Below are 25,057 nucleotides of genomic sequence, written 5' to 3'. Positions count from 1 at the left end.
AAAAAAAAAAGATATTAAACACATAAACAAGCTCAGCAAGGTTGTAGGACCCAAAGGTCCAGATTTTCAAAATCAAATTTATTTCTATGCATTTGCAGTAAACAATCCCAAATGAACATATAAAATTCCAATAGCATCCAAAATAAAAAAATACTCAAGAATAAATTTGACAAGAGAGGTATGAAACTTACACTCTGAAAACTGTAAAGCATTATTTAAAGAAACCTAAGATCCAAATAAATGGAAAATCACCTCATGTTCATGAATCAAAAGTCTTAATTTTACTAAGAGGGTAATACTCCACAAATGAATCTGCTGATTCAATGCAGTCCATATAAGAATCCCAGCTGGCTTCTTTGAAGAAATTGATAAGCAAATTCTAAAATTCAAAGAATTGTAAGGGACCCAGAATAGCCAAAGCAATTTTGAAAAATAGCCAAGTTGGAGGACTCATCTATCTTGACTTCAAAACTTACTACAAAGAACAGTTAACAAGACAGTATAGTGCTGGCATAAGGTCACAGATTAAAGAAACAGCACTGAGAGTCTAAAAATAAACCCATGTGTATGTCGTCTTTTTTTTCGACAAGGTGACAGAATAGTCTTTCCAACAAATGATAGACAACAGGATAACCACATACATAAGAATGAAGATGGACCTTTACTCCAAACCATATACAAAAATTAACTCAAAATACATCAAAGACCTAAATGTACAAACTAAAACTATAAACCTTTTAGAGAAAAACCTAAAGGTAAACCTATATGATCTTGGATCTGGCAATGGATTCTTTGATGACACCAAAAACACAAGTAACAAAAATAAATTGGGACCTCACCAAAACTGACAATTTTTGTGCTTCAAAGAACACTATCAAGGAAGTAAAAAGAAGAGGAGGTGGAGCAGCGGCTGCACTTGCCACCTGAGGTGAAGGATGGGCTGAAGGTGGAGCTGGAGAAATTCAGGGGGCAGGGCCCTGCCCAAACTCACTGCACCCCAAAGGTGGGGGCCTACAAAGGAGAGGCTGGCCCCGAGCACCCCAGCGTCCACAGGGAGGACCTGGAGCTGCCCCCAGACCAATAGGATTCACCCTGACCAACCCGCCCATTGAGGCTGGCCAAGAAATAAAGGCAAGGATTTCAGACTGTAAAAAAAAGGGGGGGACAGTAAAAAGACATTCTACCATTCCCACAGAATGGGAAAAATATTTACAAATCAGATATTTGATAAGACTTCTATCTAGAATAGAGATTTTCAAACCTCATTAATTAAAATATAAATAGCTCAATTTAAAAATCGGCAAAGAACTTGAGTAGACATATCTCCAAAGAAAATACACAAATGGAAAGTAGTACATGAAAAGATGCTCAACATCATTATTCATCTGGGAAATGCAAATCAAAACCACAATGAGGGGCGCCTGGGTGGCTCAGTCGTTAAGCGTCTGCCTTTGGCTCAGGGCATGATCCCATCGTTCTGGGATCGAGCCCCACATCAGGCTCGTCCACTGGGAGCCTGCTTCTTCCTCTCCCACTCCCCCTGCTTGTGTTCCCTCTCTTGCTGGCTGTCTCTATTTCTGTCAAATAAATAAATAAATAAAAATCTTTAAAAAAAAAAATCACAATGAATACCCCTTCACACCTGCTAGGATGGCTAAACAAAAAGTCAGATAATAGCAAGTGCTGACTAGGATGTGGAGAAATTGGAACCCTCTTATGCTGCTTTGGAAAGCTGTCTGGAAGTTCCTCAAACATTTAAATGCAGAATTCCCATACGACCCAACAATTCCACTCCTAGTTATACACCCAAGGGAACTGAATCCACACAAGAGCTTGCACACCAATGTTTATACTAAACTTAGTCACGACAGGCAAAAGGTGGAAACAACTCAAATGTCCATCAACTGATGAAAAGATTAAACAAAATATCGTGTGGCATATCCATACAATAGAATACTGTTTGGCCATAAAAAAGAATGAAGTACTGATACGTGCTCCTATACAGATGAACCTTGAGGACATCATGCTAAGTGAAAGAAGCCATCACAGAAGACCACATATTTTATATGATTCTATTAAATGAAATGTCCAGAATAGGTAAATCTATATAGAGAGAAGGCAGATTACTGGTTCCTGAGAACTGAAAGAAGATAGAGGGCCAGGAGCTAAAAGTATAAGGTTTCTTTTTAAGGAGACAAAAATATTTAAAATGGACTGTGGTGACAGCAAATACATATTTGTGAATATATTAAAAAACCACTGAACTGTACACTTTGAGTGAACTGCATGGTATGTGAATTGTATCTTAATAAACCTATTTAAAAAGGTAATCCTTAATTTAATTCAACCTGATTGAGTTGAATCTACTGAATCCTAGAACAGAAAGATTTTTTTTTCTTTCACTATAAAGGATATCAGCATGACAGTTAGTGAAATTTAAGTAAGATCTGTAGATTAGATAATGGTATTGTATCAATGTTAATTTTCTGAATTTGATCACCGAGCTGTGGTTATATAAGGACATATTCTTTTATTTTTTTCAGAGAGAGAGAGAGAGAATCCCAAGCAGGCTCTGCACTCAGTGTGGTGCCTGATGGGGGCTTGATCCCAAAACCCCAAGATCAGGACCTGAGCCAAAACCAAGAGTTGCACACCCAACCAACTGAGCCACCCAGGCACACCTATAAGGACATATTCTTGTTTTTAGGAAATATACCGAAGAATTTAGGGGTGGAGAGACATTCTCATAAATGGATAGAAAAATAATTATACATGTGGAGAAAGAGAATAATGAAGCAAAAGTGACAGAATAGTAATATTAGGGAATATAGATGAGGAGTATTCAGGAATTCTTTATATTCTTTTTGCAACTTTCTGCTAGTCTAAAATTATTTTAAAATAAAAAATTAGAACAACACTTAGATATCATTTACTATTAAATTGCTGGAGAAGTGACATTCAGCGGCCATCCAGGATAACAGACTCTCCATCCTGGACATGGCCCAGTTTGTCTATAACCTCTCAGAGAAGGCCCTGGCACTGCTGTGACTTACTCAAAGCTTTGGCAACATTTTGGCAGTATGCCAAGGTTGAGCTGGTTCTTCCAACCAATCTCTGCTGAGATCCCTACAGCTATTCAGAGTTTGAAAAAAATAATCAAGAGTGTTCAAACGATTAGCTTCCAACAACTCAGAGTTAAGGAAGCTCTGCTGAATGGGTTGGTGGCCACTGGGGTGTGGATGTAGTTTTATGTTGGTGAGCTCATAGGCAAGTGTGACATCACTGACTACGATGTTTAAAGATCAATCTTTAACATCTGTTTACATCTGGTTTGAGTGTTCTTGGACCATGTGTGTTCAGACTGGTATTTGAATAAAATAAGATAATGAATCCAAAACAATAAAATGAACTGGTAGAGAAGCAACTGTATTTCTAGGAATTTAAGGCTTCACCATTGTTGCTATTACTATCACCAAAAAACTAGAAATATAAATATTTTTAAAGTATAACTAGTCAAAAAATGTCTGTTGAGGCACTACTCTGAAAGTTTCCGTAACGCAGGTGTGATGTAATGCAACTGACACGCTGGAGAATAATCTGCATGAGCCAATCAGGAACTAGCCCCTGGGAGAACAGGAAAAGAGCAGTGGCCTCAGAAGCACAGGAACACTCAAGAGTGGTTTTTATTACCAGGACCTGGCTGTGTGTCTAAGCTCAGTTGTACCATTACGTGAAAAACACACACTACAAACTGTGTACAATATATTTCCTGTTTGGGTTTTAAAAAAAAGGCTATGATACATATATGGATGTGATGGAGGCGTACATACACAACGAACCACAGACATATGTATAAGAGAATAAAAGGCAGTAGAGAACAGTGGTTGAGAACACAGGCTCTGGAATCAGACTGTCTGCACTGAAGGCCAGTTGTTCAGCCAACTGTTAGCAGTGTGACTTTGGGCAACTCATTTAATCTCTCTGTGCCTCAGAGTCTTCGTCTGTAAAGTGAGTCACTTGTAACAACTTCAATGGATTGCTGGAGATTTAAATGACTTAATACATGTAGTGTGCTTAGAAAACCGTGTTAGTAGTAGTAAATGCTACTACTATTTATGGAGTGATGAACAACAAAATCTGGAATTACTGCGGGCTAAGAGTACACTGATTTTTATTTTTAAATCTGTATATTCTAAATGTTCTACAACAACCATGTATTTATTACCTTTGTATCAGACAAGAAAAGGCAATTTTTTTTTAATTGGTATAGAACTGTTTGTGTTCTATAAATATAAATATGCCTTACTGTTCAATTGCAAATAGGTGAGCATATATAATGAATCTCTCAAAAAGAAATAAGATTTTAGTACAATAACAGTAACTTTAAGCAGAAAAGTAAGGTGAGTCGAACTAAAATTTATTTAGAGAATGATTCTACAGCATCCTAATCAAAATCCCAGCTGGCGTTTTTACAAAAATTAATAAGTTGATCCTAAAACTCACATGGAAATGCAAATAATGGCCAAAAGAGTCTTGAAAAAAAAGGGCAAAGTTGGAAGACTAACACGTTCTGATTTCAAAACTTACTACAATGCTACAGTAATGAAGACAGTGTAGTACAGACATAAACAGAGACTTAAATCAATGGAACATAATCAAGAGTCTAGAAATAAATCCTTACATTATGGTCAACTGATTTTCAACAAGGTGCCAAGACAATTCATAGGAAAAGAACAGTTTGCGGAGACAAATGGATATCCACATGCAAAAGAATAAAGATGAAGCCCTTCCTTGTACAATTAACTCAAATGGATTACAGACCTATTTGTAAGAACTTGTGTGATAAAACTCTTAGAAGAAAAGATAGGAATAAATCTTCAAGACCTTAGCTTAGGGAAAGCCTTCTTAGATATGGTACCAAAACTACAAATGACAAAAAATAAAATAAATAAATTAGACTTCAACAAAATTAAAATCTTTTGTGCTACAAACAATGCCATAAAGGAAGTGAAAACACCACCACAGAATAGGGAAAACTTCTTATAAATCTCATATCTGATAAAGCACTTGTATCTAGAACATACAAACTACTCTTACAACTCAACAATAAAAAGATAAATAACAATTTTAAGATCTGTAAAAGGTCAGAATAGATGTGTCTCTGAAAAACACAGACAGATGACCAAGAAGCGCTGAAAGATGCCAACATCGTCACCCATTAGGGAAACGCAAATCAAAACCATAATGAGGTATCACTTCCCACCTGCTAGGATGGTTATTATCAAAATGATGACAATAACAAGTGTTGACAAGAATGTGGAGAAATTAGAACCCTCCTACATTACTGATGGGAATGGAAAATGGTACAGCTGCTTTGGAAAACAGTCTGGCGGTCCTTCAAAATGTTAACACAGACTTTCTATATGACTTAGCAATTTTCACTCCTAGGTACATACCCAAGAAAAATGAAAATACATGTCCACACAAAAATAAATGTGCATAGCAGCATTATTCATAATAGTTACAAAGTGGAAACCACCTAAGTGTCCATCAGTTGATGAACAAAATGTGGTATAGCCATATAATGGAATATTACCTGACCATATAAAGCAATGAAGAATGTGATATATGCTACAACACAGATGAATCTTGAAAACATTATGCTAACTGAAAGAAACCAATCACAAAAGACTACAGGTTTTATAAGAGTCCATTTAAATGAAATGTCCAGAATGGGCAAATCTATAGACATCAAAATAGCAGTGGTTGCTTAAGGGTGGAGGGCTTGAGGGCAGAGTGATGAGTACAGAGTCTCTTCTGGGGGTATTAAATGTTCTAACATTGGTTGTGGTAATGGCTGTACAACTCTGCGAACATACTAAAAACCACCAAATGGTACACTTTAAATGGGTGAAATGTACAGTACGTTAATTAAATTTGAAAAGTCTGTTAAAAAGAATTCTATAGCATAAGCAGCTAACACAGTTAATGGGATACTCACCTCTCTCTCCAATTCATCCTCTTCTTCCAAAAGGTCATACACCTGTTCTAAAAGCTGAATCCCCAGGCCCTGGATTACATCTGCTCTCAAAACTTCAACTATTCTTCTGATCTTTTCAGAACCTGGCATGACAGCAAAAAAGCAATTAACAAAGATAGGGTAAAATAAATACTTCCACCACTACAGCAGGAAGAACATGTTTTTTAAAACACTTTAAAAAAAGTGTTTTAAAAAAAACACTGACAAGTGTTAGGTTTAATAACTTCATGTATTTTTAATGATGACAAATGTATATATGAACTTACACCTCATGTCTCATTACCACCTCCTAGACCTAAAATCCACAACTGTCTAATTTCAAGAAAAGCCACATGAAAAATCCAAACATGCATTCATGTTTATTTAAAGAAACAATTTTCATGCAACTTTTCAGGAACACAACTTGCTGCATAAAATAAGATATGCCTTTTATGGAGCTATCCAAACAAAAAATAAAAAAGCAAAAAAGATTTTGGGAGCATTATCTTCTTGGTGTGACACATTTCTCCAATAAGCATGCTCTCCAGTTTGCTGTAGAAGAATAAATCACCGGAAGGTAGCTCTTTAACATGGAGGTCCTCAGCTTCTTCTGCAACTTTCCCATGAAGTATCAACGTATCCCGGTACTTCCGATGAAGTTTAAATTCTGACACTGGCTCTGGAACCAGGAGATCTTCATAGTTCTCCTTAGACTCCAATTTTAGGGTCTGAGTCATCAACTGCACCAAGTCACTCATTTCATTTGTATGACCTTTCCTGGGGGAAAAAAAAAATCCCCATTCCCCTGATTTCACTGGCTTTATGAGAACTTTTCATTAAAAAATTAGATACAAAACACCATTTACGAATGTTCTGCTTCTAAATAGCTAAGAAAGCTCTTACAGACAGACCCTTCCATATGTAAGTATAAACTCAGCAAAATACAAAAATCCAGTATGTGAAGACAATGGAGAATGTACAAAACCTGTAGGCAGGTTCTGGAGGGGCACCAACATCTTTTAGCCTAAGGGCAGGCCATAGGTCACTAACGTACAACAGAAAACCCACAGTCTTTCTGGCCTACAAAACCAAAGGACAGAGTTCAAGACAACCACAGACACTAGAAAGTGAGAGTGAAATCTTAGAAAAGAGAGACCAGAAAGAAGCCCCAGGTTCTATGTATAAATTGTGCCCAACTATTTTTAGTCCATGTACAAAGTTCCAGAATATTTAAAGGAATAAAAAAAATACCAGCCCCCAATGAGATAAACTTGACAATGTCTGGCATCTAGTCAAAAATACCAGACATGCAAAGAAGCAGAAAAATAGCACACACTTATGAAGAGAAAAAAAAATCAGTTAATAGCAAGAGACCCAAAGGTGACAAAAGTGATAGACTTTGTAGATACAGACATTAAAGTGGTTATTATAAATATATTCCACATGTCCAAGGTAGAGAAATGCATTAACATATTAAGGAGAGGCACGGAAGTTATAAAAAGACCCAAATAGAACTCCTGGAAATTTAAATTACAGTGTGTTGAATACATGAGATAGGATTAGCAGGCTAGATGCTATAGAAGAAAACAGTGAACCCAAAGACAGGGCAGTAGAATCTATCAAAAATGAAACAGAAAAAATGTCTAAAAAACACGAACACCATCAGTGAACTATGGGACAACTTTAAACAATCTAATATATACGTAATTAAAATCCTCAAGAAGGCAAAAGGGAGACCAAAAAAATTATGAAAAAGTAACAGTCAAAATTTTTGCAAATCTGATAAAAACTATAAACCAGAGATCTAAGAAGACATTCTATAAGAATTCTGAATAAAATCAAGATGTGTTCATCAGAAGAGATAGTTTTAGCTCTAACATGTACCAAAACTCATTTATAATGTTATTGATGACAGCACTACAGGTCTGAATACACATTTAGGACTAATCAAAATAGAAACTGTTTATGAGAGGAGACAGAAAAATAAGAATCTTACCGTTCCTTGGAATCCCCATCTGATTTATCAGCTGAACTTGTAGAAGAACTGAATTCATCCTCAGACAGACAGTGGATGAGTTTCCTTTCCTTTAATGTTTGGAAAAACAAAATTCCACATGACAACACAACCAGAACATAATACATGCAACACTCTTAGATGCGATGTCTAGACACAGTGTGCACACAGTGTGCACCTTAGTTAACAGGAAGGAAACTAATGATCTAAAAGTTGAAGTTACTTTACCCAAATGATGTCCCAGTTCACCCATAAAGTTCACGAGTGAACCCTGAAGAACATTAAGGTAAAGTTTTACAAGGCCCTGGAAAGTCTCAGCTTGAAGAAATTTCCTTTCCAGAAGAGAGCAGACAAACAGTTCTGGTACCCCAATTCCTAAGCAGAGGGCTGGTAACCTAAGGAATTTTAAGCTAGATAAAATGCCACCTAAATAAAAGCAACCTCAGTTTGCTTATATCTGAGACTCTTTGTTAAAATACCTTAAAGGATTGCTTGATTTAATTATACACAAACCTTCCAACTTCGGAAAATGAAGAGGAATATCTTGATCAGTGAAACAAATTATTCACAGAATACTGTTAAAGCAACAAATCTTCCTTACTTTAAAAGCAGGAAGTTTCTATTTCTTCAAATAATTATATCCTCCCAGAAATAATGTCAAAAACCGCAACAGAGAAAAATGGATAATTATTCCCTGGGTATCATTACACAGAAAACGAACATTGGTGGAAACCTTGCAACTACCCATTTAGCCGCTAGATGTTGCCCCTGCCTCCTCCCTAGGCAAGAAGCTAAGGAACTCAGACACAAACAGGAAACTGAGCAAAGATAAGCAAATGAGACTAAAATTTGGCCAGGTAGGCAGGTATACTGGTTACACAACAGAATAAGCAAAATGTTGCCTAGTGGAAGCTCTCTGGAAGTCCTGTTTTAAACACTACCTAAAAAAAATAGTAACTAAGCCACCAACCGCTTATAAGAGCACCTAAAAAACTCATTCCTTTAACGGAGCAAAATAATCTTTTTAGTTATTATTCTCCAGTTCTCTCCCTTATCAAGAGTGAAAAAGTATAACTTAAGGCAGGGCCATCCTAGAAATCAACGGAGCTGGCGTTTACAAGGTTTCCTGTATTAGGCTCGCCAGATGTAGACCTGCCCCCCTTTTCCGTAGGACCGTGTAACGTACCCGAGCGGCAGTGCAGTCAGAAGACAACCGTTGGGCAGGGGGGGGCTGGCCTTCTTCTTGTGGCTTCCCGGGCCCCGATGCACTCAGAGAAGCTCTCCTCACTGAAGGGCCTGAAAAAGTGACCACCCCCAGCAGCAGTCTGTGGTGGGCTGGCCTCCACAGAAGAGGGCTTTACGGCAAGTGCCGGACTAGAAGTAACTCAGACAGCACACTCGTCCTCACTCATGTGTGACAACTCAGTTCAAACCTCAGTTCTAGGGCCACCAGCTCTGTGACCCTGGTCATGTTACGTAACCTCTCTAAGCCTCAGTTTCCTCGGCTGCAAAATGCAGATAGTGCTGCCTACCTTTGACAGTTACGGTAAACAGGAGATGAGATAACGTTCTTAAAATGCTTCCCATAATGCTTGAGCCACAGTCAGTCTATTCAATAAACAGAATCAGCTAGTACTGTCTTTAGATTATAGTAATAAGAATGATCGCAGCCCTCGGTCCAGGGCAGCACCATTCTCCCAGCTTCATCCCTCTGTTCCTGAGAAGACAGCCCCTCCTGACCCGCAGAATCTGAACACGGAAACAAATTAAACGCTCACTCCATTTCCTGTCTGAAATCTCCCAGAAGGGAATGCCACTCAAAGCCCTCTTGCTCTTGTTTTAATATCCTCTTCCTCTGACCCAACAGCCTATGCTGATTTATTTTAAAGGCCTAAGAAATTTCAAAAATTCTTCCAAATCTGTTTCCCAAATGGATCACTGATGCTGAAAATTCTTCACACCTCACAATCAGAACCAATGCTATATCCATAAGCCAAACCAACAACCTCCAATAGATGAAGGGAAGAGAAAACTTTACCTGAAGGGAGCACCTCTTCCTGTGACTGCTTTAGTCGCCTCCTCTCTCTTGCTGATAATGGTCGATCCTTTTAAAGAGAGTTAGTTACTTTCACTCCTACTCACTATCTTTGTAACAGCTGCAATGTTTGACATATCATCCAGCACTATAGGAAAGACCCTGCACAGGTATTTAAAGGAGTGTCTGTTTGAAACCAGTCCACATCACGGTTACAACTACTAGCTAGGAATGATCAGAACCCTCATTTCTGGTAAGTACTCATTTTTGGAAGGGCAAATGGAAATTTCGCATTTCTTACATTCAGAATCTACTTAGTTTCCTTAATTAAGTGGAAGTGACCATCCCTGGAACTACAGATTCCATCCCTTTCAATAAAAGCTTCTGCTGAGAATCAAAAATTTGTCCCCTCTGGCAAAAAGCAGGGCTAAGATGTTCTGTTTTGTTTTTAAGATTTTATTTATTTATTTGACAGAGATAGAGTGCGCATAAGCAGGGGGAGGGAGGGAGAGGGAGAAGCAGGCTCCCCACTGAGCAAGGAGCCCGTCGCAGGGCTTGATCCCAGGACCCTGGGATCATGAACTGAGCTGAAGGCAGGCGCTTAACCAACTGAGCCACCCAGGCGCCCCGGCTAAGATGTTTTAATACAAAAACTTCACAACATATGCAGGATTTTTACAACCAAAAAAGTTTTAAAAGAAGGTTGAAAAAAAAATCTAATATACACTCTCACAAACCTTTGATGATAACACCTCCCTGCTCCTCGAACAGCTCGCAGCAGACCCAACAGACACTCTACTTTGGTTTTCAGCATCTTTTTGTGTTAATATGACATCCATTTTTCCAACAGTGGGAAGAGAAGGCAAAAGTCGAGGAGGAGCTTCCTGGAACTTAAATAATTAAAAAGGGGGAAGTGGAAAATTATCAATTTCCTATATAGCCACCTACAAAGTTCCCTCACCAGTAAGTCTCCCTTGTATTTATTAATGATTTGCTCTCAAAAACTTCAAAACATTGCACTTTATTGGAAAGAAACTCTGCCAAAAGTGAATTACCATCTAAGAAGCTGATAGAGAGGGAGCTTGTGAAAGTCACTTCAAGAAATTAGGTGTCAACATGATTTTATGCAGAAGGAAGAAACTATTCATCAGTATAACACAGGAGGCATCAGAAATTTACTCTTGTTAGCTTATTCCCTTAACTCTCAAGATGTCCATTTTTGCTGGGGAAGAGAAAATCTTTACTCTTTTTCCAACTCCCTGAGATTTGAAAACTACTAGTTAGCATCTCCCCATTGCCACCCCTCTCCATATGTTTCCTGCATTTCTTACGTGCCTTTTTGGCAAGTGCTAATCATTCTAAACGAAGTCTATTTCCCAAGCAGCAGAACAAGGACTTACTCCACGGAGCTCTCTGCTGACCTGTCTCTCTTCCCCACCGTGCTCGGGCTGTTCTCTTTTATTCTGTCGTCGCTGTCGAGAGAGGGAAGGCTCAGAGCCGGAGCTCTGTGGCTGTAAACCCGGGTGGGTTCTGTCTGGTTTTTCTGTAACACATTCACCAGCAACTTGATCCTTAGAGATAATAAAATAAAAACAAACAAAAAAGAAAACAGAATAATGAAATTCTTTTGAACTTCCAAACGGCCAAACTATTGTAAAATTATAACTGGAAATGAGGAGGAGTGTCTTTCTCAAAATGCATGCTCATTTGCAGTGCTGACAGGCAAAGACAAAATGCTGACATTGGTTACCCACATATTCTGGCTTTTTTAATCTTTTCCCAAATAAAGTACTTACTTTTTAAAAAAGATTTATTTATCTGACAGAGCAAGAGAGAGCATGAACGGGAGGGGCAGAGAATCCCAAGCAGGCTCCACGCTCAGGGCAGAGCCTGAGGCAGGGCTCGATCTCACAACCGAGATCTCAACCTGAGTTGAAACCAAGACTTGGACACTTAACCAACTGTACCACACAGGTGCCCCCAAATAAATAATTATATATATACATATTTTTTTAAAGATTTTATTTATTCACTTGAGACAGAGAGCTAGAGAGAGAGAGCGAGCATGAGGAAGGGGAGAGACAGAGGGAGAGGGAGAAGAAGACTCCCCGCTGAGCTGGGAGCCCAACCTCAGGACCCAGAGATCATGACTCGAGCTGAAGGCAGACGCCTAACCATTTGAGCCACCCAGGTGGCCCCCCTCAACAAATAAATAATTATTTTAATTAAACTACTCAGATTGTTACTAACTAGAAACTGCTGATGTTTGATTTACATTTTTTAAAAAAACTTCTTTTCTGGGGTGCCTGGGTAGCTTAGTCCGTTAAGCAGCCGACTCTTGATTTCAGCTCAGGTCATGATCTCAGGGTCATGAGATTGAGCCCCACGCTCCACATGGAGTCGGCTTGAGATTCTCTGAATATAATTTGAGAGCCAAGCAGAACAAGCAGGACACATAGTTTTATCCACAAAGTACTAAGAATTCCAGTGTCCAAAGAAAGTTTAAGACTTCAATTCAATGACTTTAAATGACAAAAGCATTATACTTGGACTTTTCCATAAAAACAAAAATTTATTTAAAACATTTCAATATAGGGGCGCCTGGGTGGCTCAGTCAGTTAAGCGTCTGCCTTCGGCTCAGGTCATGATCCCAGGGTCCTGGGATCAAGCCCCATGTCCAGCTCCCTGCTCAGCGGGGAGCCTGCTTCTCCTTCTCTCTGGCCCTTTCCCTGCTTGTGCACGCACGTGCTCACTCTCTCTCCCTCTCTCTCAAATAAAATCTTTTAAAAAGATAAAAATAAAATATTTGAATATAAATGTATGAAATAGTTTTTATATATCTTATATGAAAGATCAAATATAAAAATATATTTAATATATCAAATTTAACTATTTTAGCATGGATTATAAAAATAGTTAAAATACATCTTAAATATGTTTTTAGAATATTTTACATATAAAAATGAAAAGGTCACCAAATGTTCTGGCTTTCTGTCTAATCCTTAGCTATTGCCCTGTTGCCATGTTTCATCTAACTTACACTTCTTTCCAAGTTCAAGTAGAAGTTTTAACTTTTAAATTTACTCAGAACAGTCTCTTAGTATCAAAATCCTTTTGCTCCTTTCCTTTTCTTCTTCTCTTCCTTCCCCTTTGGTTTCAACACATAAAATACTTTTTTTTATTCCTTAAGAAATAAGATCAATCACTAACTTTCCAAGCGCAAGAAGAAATGTGATGTTACCTGCTTGGCGGAACTACCTATCCATGTGAAGGTCTAAGGAAGAGCAACAAAGAAATGGGAGAAAACATACAAATAGCAAGCTTCCACCAAATACCCTATGGTGGGCACAAGGCACCCAAGAATCCTGCGGGTCCTATCCTTTGGCTTCTGTTATGTTTAAAGAGGCACACAGAATAACTGATTTTCCTAAAATGCCAACTAGAACACAATAAACGCCACATTCCACATCTTCGTAACCACGCTTTCCAGTTTTCTCTCTGAAACCAGCACCTCATGCATATCACTCACCTGCTCTTTCGGCTTTTGGTCTTGGTTGAGGGGCCGCAGAGGTCTCACTGGGTCATCATTCCTTTCCCCAGTGACATCACCAGAGGACGATGTGGGAATTAGGTTTCGCGGTTGAGGGCTGGGCTCAGTACCATCCTGCAGCTTCCCCTTCACTTGAGAAATACTGCATTTACCTTCTAGCTCCTTAGAGGCATCTAAGTGTCTTAGCTGATTCTCCCGAACTAAGCCGTCGCTCAGTGAATCCCTTCTTTCTGCGGGTAAGATGTCAATTTTCACTTTACTGATCGTGGCTAGTGATTCTGAGGTATTGCTCACGTCTGGTTTGCAGCTGTGGCCTTTCAGACTTGCTGGTGTCTTCAAGGGGCCAGTGACTGTGGGTTTCTCCTGGGACAAACATTTGTCTTCACCCTGATGAAAATATGCTTCCAACTTATTACAGCCCTCCTCACACCACATAAAATCAACTCAAAAAGGTACAGCAGGTTCCTCAGAAAGTTAAACATAGAATCACCACATGACCCGGCAATATCACTCCTAGGTAAATACCCCAAAGAACTGAAAGTAGGGACTCAAGCAGATACTTGCTGACCAATGTTTATAGCAGCATTATTCACACTGGCCAAAAGGTGGAAACAACCTAAATGTCCATCAGCAGATGAAGGGATAAACAAAATATGATATGCACATAACAATGGAATATTATTCAGCCATAAAAAGGAATGAAGTACTGGTACCTGCTACAACATGGATGAGCCTTAAAAACGCGCTAAATGAAATAAGCCAGACACAACAGCACATACTGTATGATCCCACTCATCTAGAACAGGCAAACTCATAGAGACAGAAAGTAGATTAGAGGTTACCGGGGCCTGGAAAAAGGAGGAACGGGGAACTATTGCTTAATGAGTACAGAGTTTACTTGGAGTGATGAAAGGGTTTTGGAAGATAATGGTGATGGTTGCACAATATTGTGAGTGTAGTTAAGGCCACTGAATTGTAGGCTTAGAGGTGGCTCAAAATGGCAAGCTCTAGGGCGCCTGGGTGGCACAGTTGGGTAAGCATCTGACTCATGGTTTCGGCTTAGGTTGGGATCTCAGGGTTGTGGGATCAAACCACACACTGGGCTCCGTACTCAGCATGGAGTCTGCTTGAGATTCTCTCTCTCTCTGCCCCTCCTGCTTGTGCGCTCTCTCTCTCTCTCTATATATATATATATCTCTAAAATAAATATTTTTTAAGAATAGCAAATTCTATGTATATCTATGTCACCACAATAAACAGAAAATTAAAAAATTTAAAAACGAATCAACAACCTAAATATAAGAGCCAGAATTATAAAACTCCTAGAAGGAAACACAGGCATACATCATCATGAACTTGGATTTGGCAAGGAATTCTTAGATATGACATCAAAAGCACAAGCCACAGAAGAAAAAACAGATAAAACTGGGCTTCATCAAAATTAAAAGCTTTTGTGCAAAAAGGGACATTATCAAGAAAGTGACGAGCCAACCTAGAGCATGAGAAGAAATATCTGTAAGTCATGTATCTGAAAGGATCTACTGTGCAAAAGTTCTTAGAAGAACTCTGAGAACTCAACAACAAAAATACAAAAAAACCCAACTAAAAAGTGGGCAAAGCGCTTAACAGACATTTCTCCAGAGAAGGAATACAAATGGCCGAGAAGCTTGTGCGAAGATGCTTTGTGTTAGTCATTAGGGAAACGCAGGTCAAAACTACACTGAGATACCACCTCACGTTCACTAGGATGGCTAGAAGCAGAAAAGCAGAAAATCACAAGAGTTGGTGAGGTTATGGAGAAACCGGAGCTCTTGTGCACTAGCTGGTGGGAAAGTAAAATGCAATCATTCTGGAAAGCAGTGTGTTGGCTGTTCAGAAAGTAATTCTAGAACTACCACCCGACCCAGCAATTCCAATCCTAGGTATATATCCCAAAAGCACTGAAAACAGGGACCCAAAGACTTGTACCCAAATTTTCATACCAACAGCCAAAAGGTGAAAACAACTCAATATCCACCAATGAATGAACGGATAAGCAAACTGTGGTGCACACGTACAGTGGAATATTACTCAGACATAAAAACAGAGTACGTACATGCTACCGCAAAAACATCACGCTCAGTGAAAGAAGCCAGACGCGAAAAGTCACATATTGTGATTCCGTTTACATGAAATACTCAGAACAGGCAAATCCACAGAGACAGAATACACATTAGGTTGCCAGGGGCCAGGTGGAGGAGAGAATGAGGATGACCACTCAATGGCTCGGGGCTTCCTTCTGCGGTGACACGGAATGTTTTGGAACTAGACAGAAGTGGTGGTTGCACGACACTGTGAATGCAGTTAATGGTTCACTGTAAAATGGTTGACATCATGTTATACCATCTGCTTCAATAACCTATCGTTTTAGTAGTTTCTAAAATACACACCATTACATATGTCTTGGGGCCCTCAGAAGAGTGTGGCTGGAGGGGAGCTACTTTATGACTCGATTCGGCATTTCCAGAGACCACTGCAGCAACAGGCTTCGATTTAGAGTCGCCATTTTTAATATTACTTTTGGAGGTTTTTCTTTATGAGGAAAAAAAGGAAAAAAATATTATCAGTATAGTGAAGATGAAAGGTTTATACATATCTGAGGAAATGTGTATATGTATTATAAAAACTGTTCCATTTAGAGAAAATCGTTTTCTGAAAACCAGGGGGCATTCCGCAAAACACTGGACTAGTACTCCTCAAAATCAGTCAAGGTCATGAAAAACCAAGAAAGTGAGAAACTTGGTTGACTGAGGAGACAGGAGGACTAAATGCAGTATGGTGTCCTGGATTGGGTCCTGGACGAGGGCCAAATAAAGTCTGGAGTTTAGTCAACGATCAGGTACTGCTGCTGTTTTCTTAGTTCTGCCAAATGTATCATGGTAACGTAAGATGTTTATGATAGAAGCTGGGGGAGGGGTGTACAAAACTCTCTGTAGGATCTCTGCAACTTGTCCGTAAATACAAGATTATTCCACCATAAAAAATCAACGAGAAATTACTTCATGTACAGAAGAACCAGCACAATTTTCAAGTTTCACATATGTGTAATTATACCACAAATGCTTTGCCCAATTTGAGAGTAAAAATGACTGGTGTGCTCAGCCTGGACTTGAAGAATAAAAGTGTACAGGATTACTATCCCCAACTCCTTTAGGGTGACATTTCTACAACTGAGCTAACTCACAGGGAATTCAACAGGGGCATAGATAAGTGCTGTGGAAGGCCAAAGGTCTGTTTGGTGCAAATTATAGACTGTAAATAAAAAGATGGTTTTTCTTTATCCCCCGGGGCCTCTCTAGTATTACTCTTATTTTTTTGTTTTAAAGATTTTATTTATTTATTTGACAGAGAGACAGCCAGCGAGAGAGGGAACACAAGCAGGGGGAGTGGGAGAGGAAGAAGCAGGCTCCCAGCGGAGGAGCCTGACGTGGGGCTCGATCCCAGAACGCTGGGATCACGCCCTGAGCCGAAGGCAGACGCTTAACGACTGCGCCACGCAGGCGCCCCTCTAGTATTACTCTTAAATCTAACATGTCACAAGGCAGAGACCATGTAGCTCTTAGATCCTGGAACAGCAGTTTAGTGAAGGTAACCCCTGCAAGTCAAAGAAAGAAACTGTTCTCTAGAGAAATATGAGTCAAGAGGGAAACTTTTGGAAGCTCTCAGAAATTTGAGCGCTTACTTTTTAATCTCACATAGTACATAATATAACAGGCTTCTTAGATAATCTCATTTTCATATGGTTTTTAAAACATATATCCTTTTGAAAGAATCATACTTGATATGTCTTGGAACCCTCTGAGGAATGTAGAAGTGATTCTCTAAATGGTCTTCTAGAGTTCTGACTTTAGCAATTATGTAAATCTCAACATATGCCCTAATCGTGCAATTTTCCTTCATGTTTAAAAAAACCCGCCACAGGGGCACCTGGATGGCTCAGTCCGTGGAGCATCTGACTCTTGATTTCAGTGCAGGTCATGATCTCAGGGTCCTGAGATCGAGCCCCACGTCGGGCTCTGCACTGGGTGTGGAGCTTGTGTTAAGATTCTCTCTCCCTGGGGCGCCTGGGTGGCACAGCGGTTAAGCGTCTGCCTTCGGCTCAGGGTGTGATCCCAGCGTTATGGGATCAAGCCCCACATCAGGCTCCTCTGCTACGAGCCTGCTTGTTCGTCTCCCACTCCCCCTGCTTGTGTTCCCTCTCTCGCTGGCTGTCTCTATCTCTGTCAAATAAATAAATAAAATCTTAAAAAAAAAAAAAAAAAGATTCTCTCTCCCTCTTCCTCTGCCCCTCCTCCCTTCTCTCTCTCTCTCTCAAAATAAATAAATAAATAAAACTTCCCCATAAATTCTACATATGAGAATTCTAGAAGCTACCTTCTTTTATTCACCTATTTAGCCATCTATCTGCAAGGGAAGTATCTTACGCCTTTGTGGCCTCCAGAAACAGAGAGATTTGGTGCTTTATGTAAGGCTGCCTCAGGATGCTCCTCACGGAGGGTCTTTCCTCGGGCCTCTTGCTCAGCATTGTTCTTATCAGTTCCGCCAGCTCTGGGCTATATTCTTTTGGCATTGGTGGCAGCTACAAAGAGAAATAATATCACAATGATGACTCTGGTCTTGTGAAACAAAGTATAAGGAAAAAGTAGATGTCTCCCAATATTTCTTTAAAGTCATTATCCACAGGAGCAGAAAAGAGCCAGCACACAGGAAGCTTACTAGAGTCCTGTGTCATAGCAGCAAGTTGGGAGACTGTAAAAGTATATCCTTCAAACCAGCAGTCCCACTTGAGAACTCCCTCCTTCAGAAATCAGAGCATGAGTTCCTAAAGACTTATGGACCAGCACAGTCACTGCAGCATTGTTCTTACAGCAGTAAACAACTGGAAACAACTTAAATATCTATCCATAGCATAGCTTACGGTACATCCTTCTAATAAAATGATAGGCAGCTTCTTAAAAAATATGACAGGTACCGAACTGGAAAGATGTCCCTTATGTATTAAGTCAAAAAAGTAAGTTGCATGTCAATATGTACCGCCTGATTCCATCTCGGTTACTCTTTAAAGGCGCCTGTGTGCATATGTGCACATACACACCCGGACTGAGAGATACACACAGACAGGAAAACGCTGGGAAGGCTACGCACAAAATTCCTAGCAATGGTGATCTCCAGAGGATAGAAAGATAAAAGGAGAGGGGAATTTCACTCCTTTCTTGTTTGAGTCTTAAGTAGTGGAATTACGGGTGCATTTTACTTTTTTTGTGTTTTTCAATATTTTGAAATTAAGAAAGTGAGTCTTGGCATAGTATTAAAATCAGCAGGTAGTTTACAGCTTTAAAACTTCATGGTGTGTAGATGACGAACACTGCAGAAGACAACTAGCCTCAACATATAAACGTGGTCCCTCTGGTGTCTATGTTGTACCCAACGCTTTCTGCAGTTCTTAACTGGCTACCTGTAATTGTGAGAAGGGGCACCACCATCAGAGTAGACTCGTTTTTATGTATTTCTCCCCCTCCTCCTCCTCCTCCTTATTATTATTACTATTACTATTTTACATTGTTGCAAAGTGTCTTCCAATCGCCAGGCACTGTTGTTGTTGTTGTTATTATTATTATTACTATTACTATTTTACATTGTTGCAAATTATTACTATTACTATTTTACATTGTTGCAAAGTGTCTTCCAATCACCAGGCACTGAGCAAGCTGGGGATGGAATGGGTACTTTGCCCAGAGTGGACTCATTTTAGATGGGGCTCATTTAACCACAGCTGCTCAGGAGAAGCTACCAATATCCTTTCAGGGCACCTGAACATCCTGTGGTTAGAAGGCAACGGTTTTCAAAAAGCCAATTCTTCAGAACCCTTAAGCCACCTTCACAAATTAATATTAAAAAACGATCGATCCCTTCTCTTTCTAGTTTAACCTTCCCCGTAGAAGGGGCCTACCACCCTTACCTATCCACCCGACATCAATGATGACTCATTTTTGCTAATAGCTACTTACAAAGAGGCATTAAATTAACCTTGCTCCAAATATTAAAAACAATTAGTTTCAGAATATTCTTTACCTTTCCTTCAATAATCCGATAAACTAAAGAATTCATGTCTTTTGCATTGAAAGCATGCTTCAGGGTGGCCATTTCATAAACACAGCATCCCAGAGCCCAAACATCCGACTAGAAGAGAAAAACAGTAAAGAGTCAAATGTTAGAATGCCTTACTGACGTTTTTCCTCTGAAAAAAACAAAACAACACAAAACAAAAAACATTTTGGGGCGCCTGGGTGGCTCAGGCAGTTAAGCATCTGCCTTTGGCTCAGGTCATGATCCCAGAGTCCTGGGATCGAGCCCTGCATTGGGCTCTCCGCTCAGCAGGAGCCGGCTTCTCCCTCTCCCTCTGCTGGTGCTCGCTCTCACGCGCTCGGTCTCTCTCAAATAAATAAAGAAATAATCTAAAGAAAAACCAAAAAACATTTTCCTTAAGCCGATTCGCAGAGAATTCCTCTGACTTTCTATCTGATGGGTTCTGAAGTTATGAGTACTGTCCTAGAGACAGGGTGAGCTGGCATACGCAGCTCAATCCTACCTTATAGTTGTAAGGTTTGTTTGAAAACAATTCAGGGCTCATGTAGTAGGGTGTGCCGATGAGGGTGCTAGCCATGTCACAGTGGTTCTCTAACACTCGAGCAATTCCTAGGTCACCCACTTTGATGATGTTTGTTCTTGTTAGGAAGACATTTTGAGTTTTCAGATCTCGGTGAAGGATGTGTTTTTCATGTAAATACTGAGGAGAGAAATAAAACTTCATTAAATATAAGAACACTCATCTACTTATTTATTCCTGACTTCTTACACACCATCAACAATCGCATGAGTGAAAGAGTCTCAGTCACCTAAATGACTAAACGCTGTTTTATCATCTCTGAATGAGAAGTCTGATTTACAGCTTTCCAAAGCAAGAAATTAAGTTCTATGCGTTAATCTGCCCAGTATCCTTCACAGCTGTTCCCTGATACCTTGACAATTTTACCATTTAGCATTAAATGGATCCAGTTAAAAATACACTTCTAAACTCCCACTGAAGGGAGAAAGACAACTTGTACAGCATCAGATGCGCATTCCCCTCAGACTCATGAAATCTTCGGCTTAATAATATTTTCAAATATAACAAGATCACTTTTATTTAGACAGAGTATCTTAAAATTTACACACAGTCAATCCATTCTGGACAAGTCTGCCTAGTTCCAGAGTGGTATTTCATAAACAGTCTCACATTTGAATATGTGTATATTCAAACACAGACATGTTTTGTATTTCCACTCACTCTGCCACAGCAGGGTTAAAGCCCACCTCCCCACAGTTTAAGCATATTAATTAGGCCAACCACCTTTCAGTAGGACATAGCTGACCAGCTGATGACAGACATGGTCATTTTTTGCTTTGTCGACTCAGGGCCCTTAAAATTGATTTTGCTATAAATATTAAACGAACAGAGAACTGGCATCCCCTACAAACTGAAATCCATGTCTAGTTCAACACAGACATCACTCATTCAGAAATACTCTCACGCTATAGCGAGGGATTGGGTCCACTTCATAAATGGATTTTTCTTCACGTAAACATTTGGGGAAGCATTTCCTAAAGTCCACCTGCCATCCCCATCACCTGCAGCAAGTGGAATGCTGTGTCTGGACAGTACCTGCAGAGCCATAGCGATCTGAACAAACCATTCCACCACCTGACTCTCAGGCAGAAGCTGCCCCTTCTGTTCTTTGAGCTTTCGGTACAGATCACCTCCTTCACAGAAGCCCATGACGATGTACAGCAGACCGTCGCCTCCCTCCCACGACTCCTTGTAGGTGACAATATTAGGGTGCTTCAACTGAGACAAGAGCTGAGCTTCCTGTTCAGCAGCTCGCCGCTCTCGGCTGGAGGCATTTCGGAGGTTCAGCTTTTTGATGACATACTACAGAGAAAACACATGATTTTACAATGTGCAAATAAGCACAAAGTTTTATAAGTTCAGAATATTTAAGGGTTCTCCTAACTGTCCTCAAAACCAACCTCCTGGAGCCTGTCAGATAACCTATTCGTTCTGCTATTCACAAAGCACAAAACTGGGGAAAAGATTTGCTGTAATTTACTGATATTATCAACAGGTTAGACTTAAAACAGGCTGGAGGATCACAAAAAATGTATTACACTTTCCACCTGCATTTTATAATTAATGGCTAAAAAATGAGTCCATGTTAACATACAACTGTATCAATCATAAAGCCTGTGGTAGAGATTCCTTAACCTCTAAGATCCCCCTACAAAGGTATGTAATATAAGGCTTGAAAATACATCTGCAGACAGAACAGGACCATAGACTGCACTGGATACTCAAAGGGACCCATGGCCTAATAAGCTTAAAAATCACTGAGTCTCAACATTAAAAATTATTCCCACTTATGGGGCGCCTGGGTGGCTCAGTTGGTTAAGCATCTGCCTTTGGCTCGGGTCAGGATCCCAGGACCTGGGATCAAGCCCCACATCAGGCTCCCGGCACAGCGGGGAGCCTGCTTCTCCCTCTCCCCTCTGCTCATGCGTGCTCTCTCTCACTCTCTCTCTAGCAAATAAATAAATAAATAAAATCTTTTAAAAAATTATTCCCACTTAAAAAAAAAAATCAACATCCCCTGACACCTAATACATTGCCCACAACCAATTAATAGTCCATACAATTCATTCAACAACAAGCATATATATAAACGTGCTTTGTAAATTATAAACTACTGCTCAAATGTGCGGGGCTATGACTACCATCAATACCCCATCCTCTACTCAAACAATCCAATGACACCATCCCATCCCTCTATTGCTACTGAATAAATGTCTTAAACCTGAGCTTGTGTTCCAGGCAGAGCTACCAGCACCTGACACCAGGCAGAATAGGCAACAGGGCCTTATACTTGGGAGGGACAACTCTTTTCAGCTTGCCCGGGGCACTGCCACGGTCCTGCTGTAATTATTAATAGTGCCTCCTTCCAGTTTCGAAATTGTCCCAGTTTGTATGATACATGATATGGTCACCCTACTTATAAACCATTTTAAAGAACTGACTCATCATCCTGAGGATTGTAGGATAAAGTGCTTTAAAGAAAGGAGCGACAACATTCGCTGTAAGTTTTAGAAGGATTGCTGAGATGGCAATGAAAGTGATGGATTGAAGAGCGAGGATCCTGGAGGCCATGGCCACAGCTCAGCTAAAGATAATGATGTCCTGGATTGGGGTGGTACCAGTGGAGATAGAGAAGAGGCCTCCCGGCTTAGTGAACAGATGAATGGGGGCAGTGGTGTGTGTCAAGAATGACACTTGGGTATGTCCAGCTTGGGCAACTGGATGGTTGGTGGTGCTACTCACTGAAATGGGGACCGTGAAAGCTTTGGCGGGAAGGTGATGAGTTTTAAGCGAGTCCAGTAGTCTCCAGCTGAGATGTATGGGGCCCTTCATCCAAAGAGGAATACCTGCCGGGCGCTGTGTTAGACTGTGGGAAAGAATAATCTCACGGAATTGTCAAGAGTGGAGAAGGTGTGTAGATCGAGCAAGACAATTAATACTATCAAGAAGAACTACAGGAGTTTGGGGCGCATATTACAGTAAGGCCTGGCCTACTCTTAGTAGTATGGAACGGTTTCCCTGAAGAAGTGACATCCGAGGTTGAGTTCCCTTCAGACCACCCGGAGCCTAATCTTTGGACGGCGGCCTTCGCAAACGGCTGCCTGCCCTCCACCCCCTGCCGGGCCCCAACCCCGCCGACCTGCCTGCCGTCCCGCCGGTGCCTCACGAGCGTCACCTCCCCGTAGCTGCCCCTGCCCACGACCCGCAGGTAGCAGTAGGCGGCCAGGGACATGTTCCCGGCGCCGGCCCAAAGCTGGGATGCGGCGGCAGAGGCGGCCAGGGTCGCGGGCCGCGGCGGGAGACCCCGCTCATGCCCAAGAGGCCGCGGTGCTGGCGGCTGCTGAGACTGTCGGGCCCCAACGCGAGCTCGGAGGCTGGGCCCACAGCGACGCCGCTGCCATAGCGATCCCGGCCAGCGCAGCCCCGCGCATGCTCCCGCGGCCCGGAAGCATCCACCACAGAGCCGAAGCGGCAGGCGCCCAGAGCGGTTCCGCCATCCAGGAGGACCGGCCATAGAGCCCAGGCTCGGACGGCCAGAGCGACACCGTTGGTCCTGGCGCGCGCACCTTCTGCCTCAGTTCCACCGCCGAGAACTTCCGGGTTGCCGGGAACAATAAAATAATGGAAGCTTCCACGTATTGAGCACGTACTTGATATAAGCGCTTTGAAAATATTCGTCATTCATTTTACAAGTAATTTTATTAACCGCCTACCATGGGCCAAACCGACAAAGTCCCTCTCCTCCTGAGGCTCCCATTCTAATCGAGGGATGACAGACTAGATTCTACAAGTAACATTTGTTATTATCGCACGATGGTTAATGTATGCATCTAGCAATCCATCTTATTTTTTATGCATTTCAAAAGCAACTGAAGATATCAGTACACTTCACCCCTAAAAGCTTCATCTGGTGCATTAAGAAATGGAAAGGACTCTCATATCCTCCAAACCCCTGCACCGTGGTGACTTGACCAAATTCTGGCACGGTTTTTAACAGCTTAAGGTAGTGTCCGTAGGCGGACCCTTCTTAAAAGACCCAGGTGTGAAAGCTCAAAGGTGCTAAAAGTTTATTTGATCCAACTGACATTTCCCTTCCTTTTCCTAGAGCATTTACCTAAAAGACCTCACAATTGCAAATCCTTCCTATGTCCCTATTAGATACGTGTGTAACTCCGATTGTCTTTCTCAAGGACCTGAAATCCATCCTTTTGAAATGTAAGATTTGCCTACATCCAAGAACCAATTTTTGCCCAGTTGGGGGCAATATCGCCCCGCTGAGAATGGGTAATGTTAAAGAACAGAAATTCAACTAAGTAAATTTGAAGAGCTGATTGATTTTATTAAGTGATTCATGATTCAGGCATCACCGTGTCTAGCAAGTAAAGAGATACTCTAAGGAATTGTTCACAATGAAAAGTTTTTACTGGAAGGAAGGCAGAGCAAGGAAATTATTACTGAAAAAAAAAAAAAAGAAAAGAAATAACTTTCAGTTTATTACTGAAAGTTTCAGTCCAGGGCATCTTCTTTTTTGGGGGGAAGAGAATGGCAGGGTTTTTAATTGTACAGATTATCTCACTAGTGCTGATCAGGAAATTTCAAATTAGAAGGTCACATTCTTGGGTTTGGTTGAAACTGTAGTTAAGTCTTGGTTTGCTGTTGGGGGTAGGTGAGGGGGCATATGACTCCATCTGGGGCTTGTTGTTTCTTTTTTAATAATACTATTGCCCCCAGAA

The 25,057-nt window shown here is 40.7% G+C and overlaps 1 protein-coding gene and 1 pseudogene across 4 annotated transcripts in view; one reads left to right on the top strand and one right to left on the bottom strand.

Annotated features, from left to right (window-relative positions):
- NEK4 (NIMA related kinase 4) overlaps positions 1-23,755 on the bottom strand; it is a 32,613-nt gene extending 8,858 nt beyond the window's left edge. For 2 of the 4 annotated variants that reach the window (XM_040628697.1, XM_040628700.1), the window contains exons 1-14: positions 23,464-23,755; positions 21,360-21,626; positions 20,247-20,444; positions 19,730-19,837; positions 18,082-18,236; positions 16,048-16,189; positions 13,598-14,005; positions 11,469-11,639; positions 10,806-10,958; positions 10,072-10,138; positions 9,220-9,329; positions 8,016-8,104; positions 6,591-6,796; positions 6,002-6,123 (exon numbers count right to left, since the gene is read on the bottom strand). In XM_040628697.1, coding sequence (XP_040484631.1) covers positions 6,002-6,123; positions 6,591-6,796; positions 8,016-8,104; positions 9,220-9,329; positions 10,072-10,138; positions 10,806-10,958; positions 11,469-11,639; positions 13,598-14,005; positions 16,048-16,189; positions 18,082-18,236; positions 19,730-19,837; positions 20,247-20,444; positions 21,360-21,626; positions 23,464-23,556 — 2,289 coding nt within the window. In that variant the 5' untranslated portion in view covers positions 23,557-23,755. Of the gene's footprint in view, positions 1-6,001; positions 6,124-6,590; positions 6,797-8,015; positions 8,105-9,219; positions 9,330-10,071; positions 10,139-10,805; positions 10,959-11,468; positions 11,640-13,597; positions 14,006-16,047; positions 16,190-18,081; positions 18,237-19,729; positions 19,838-20,246; positions 20,445-21,359; positions 21,627-23,066; positions 23,088-23,463 lie in introns of those variants that run through there. The other 2 variants (XM_040628699.1, XM_040628698.1) reach the window with 2 other exon arrangements.
- LOC121102495 lies at positions 2,588-3,460 on the top strand (annotated as a pseudogene).
- Positions 23,756-25,057: the final 1,302 nt, after the last annotated feature.

The sequence above is a fragment of the Ursus maritimus genome, unplaced genomic scaffold (genome assembly GCF_017311325.1).
Source record: "Ursus maritimus isolate PB19 unplaced genomic scaffold, ASM1731132v1 scaffold_14, whole genome shotgun sequence".
Lineage (NCBI taxonomy): Eukaryota > Metazoa > Chordata > Mammalia > Carnivora > Ursidae > Ursus > Ursus maritimus.
This window is presented reverse-complemented; position numbering and strand designations above follow the sequence as displayed.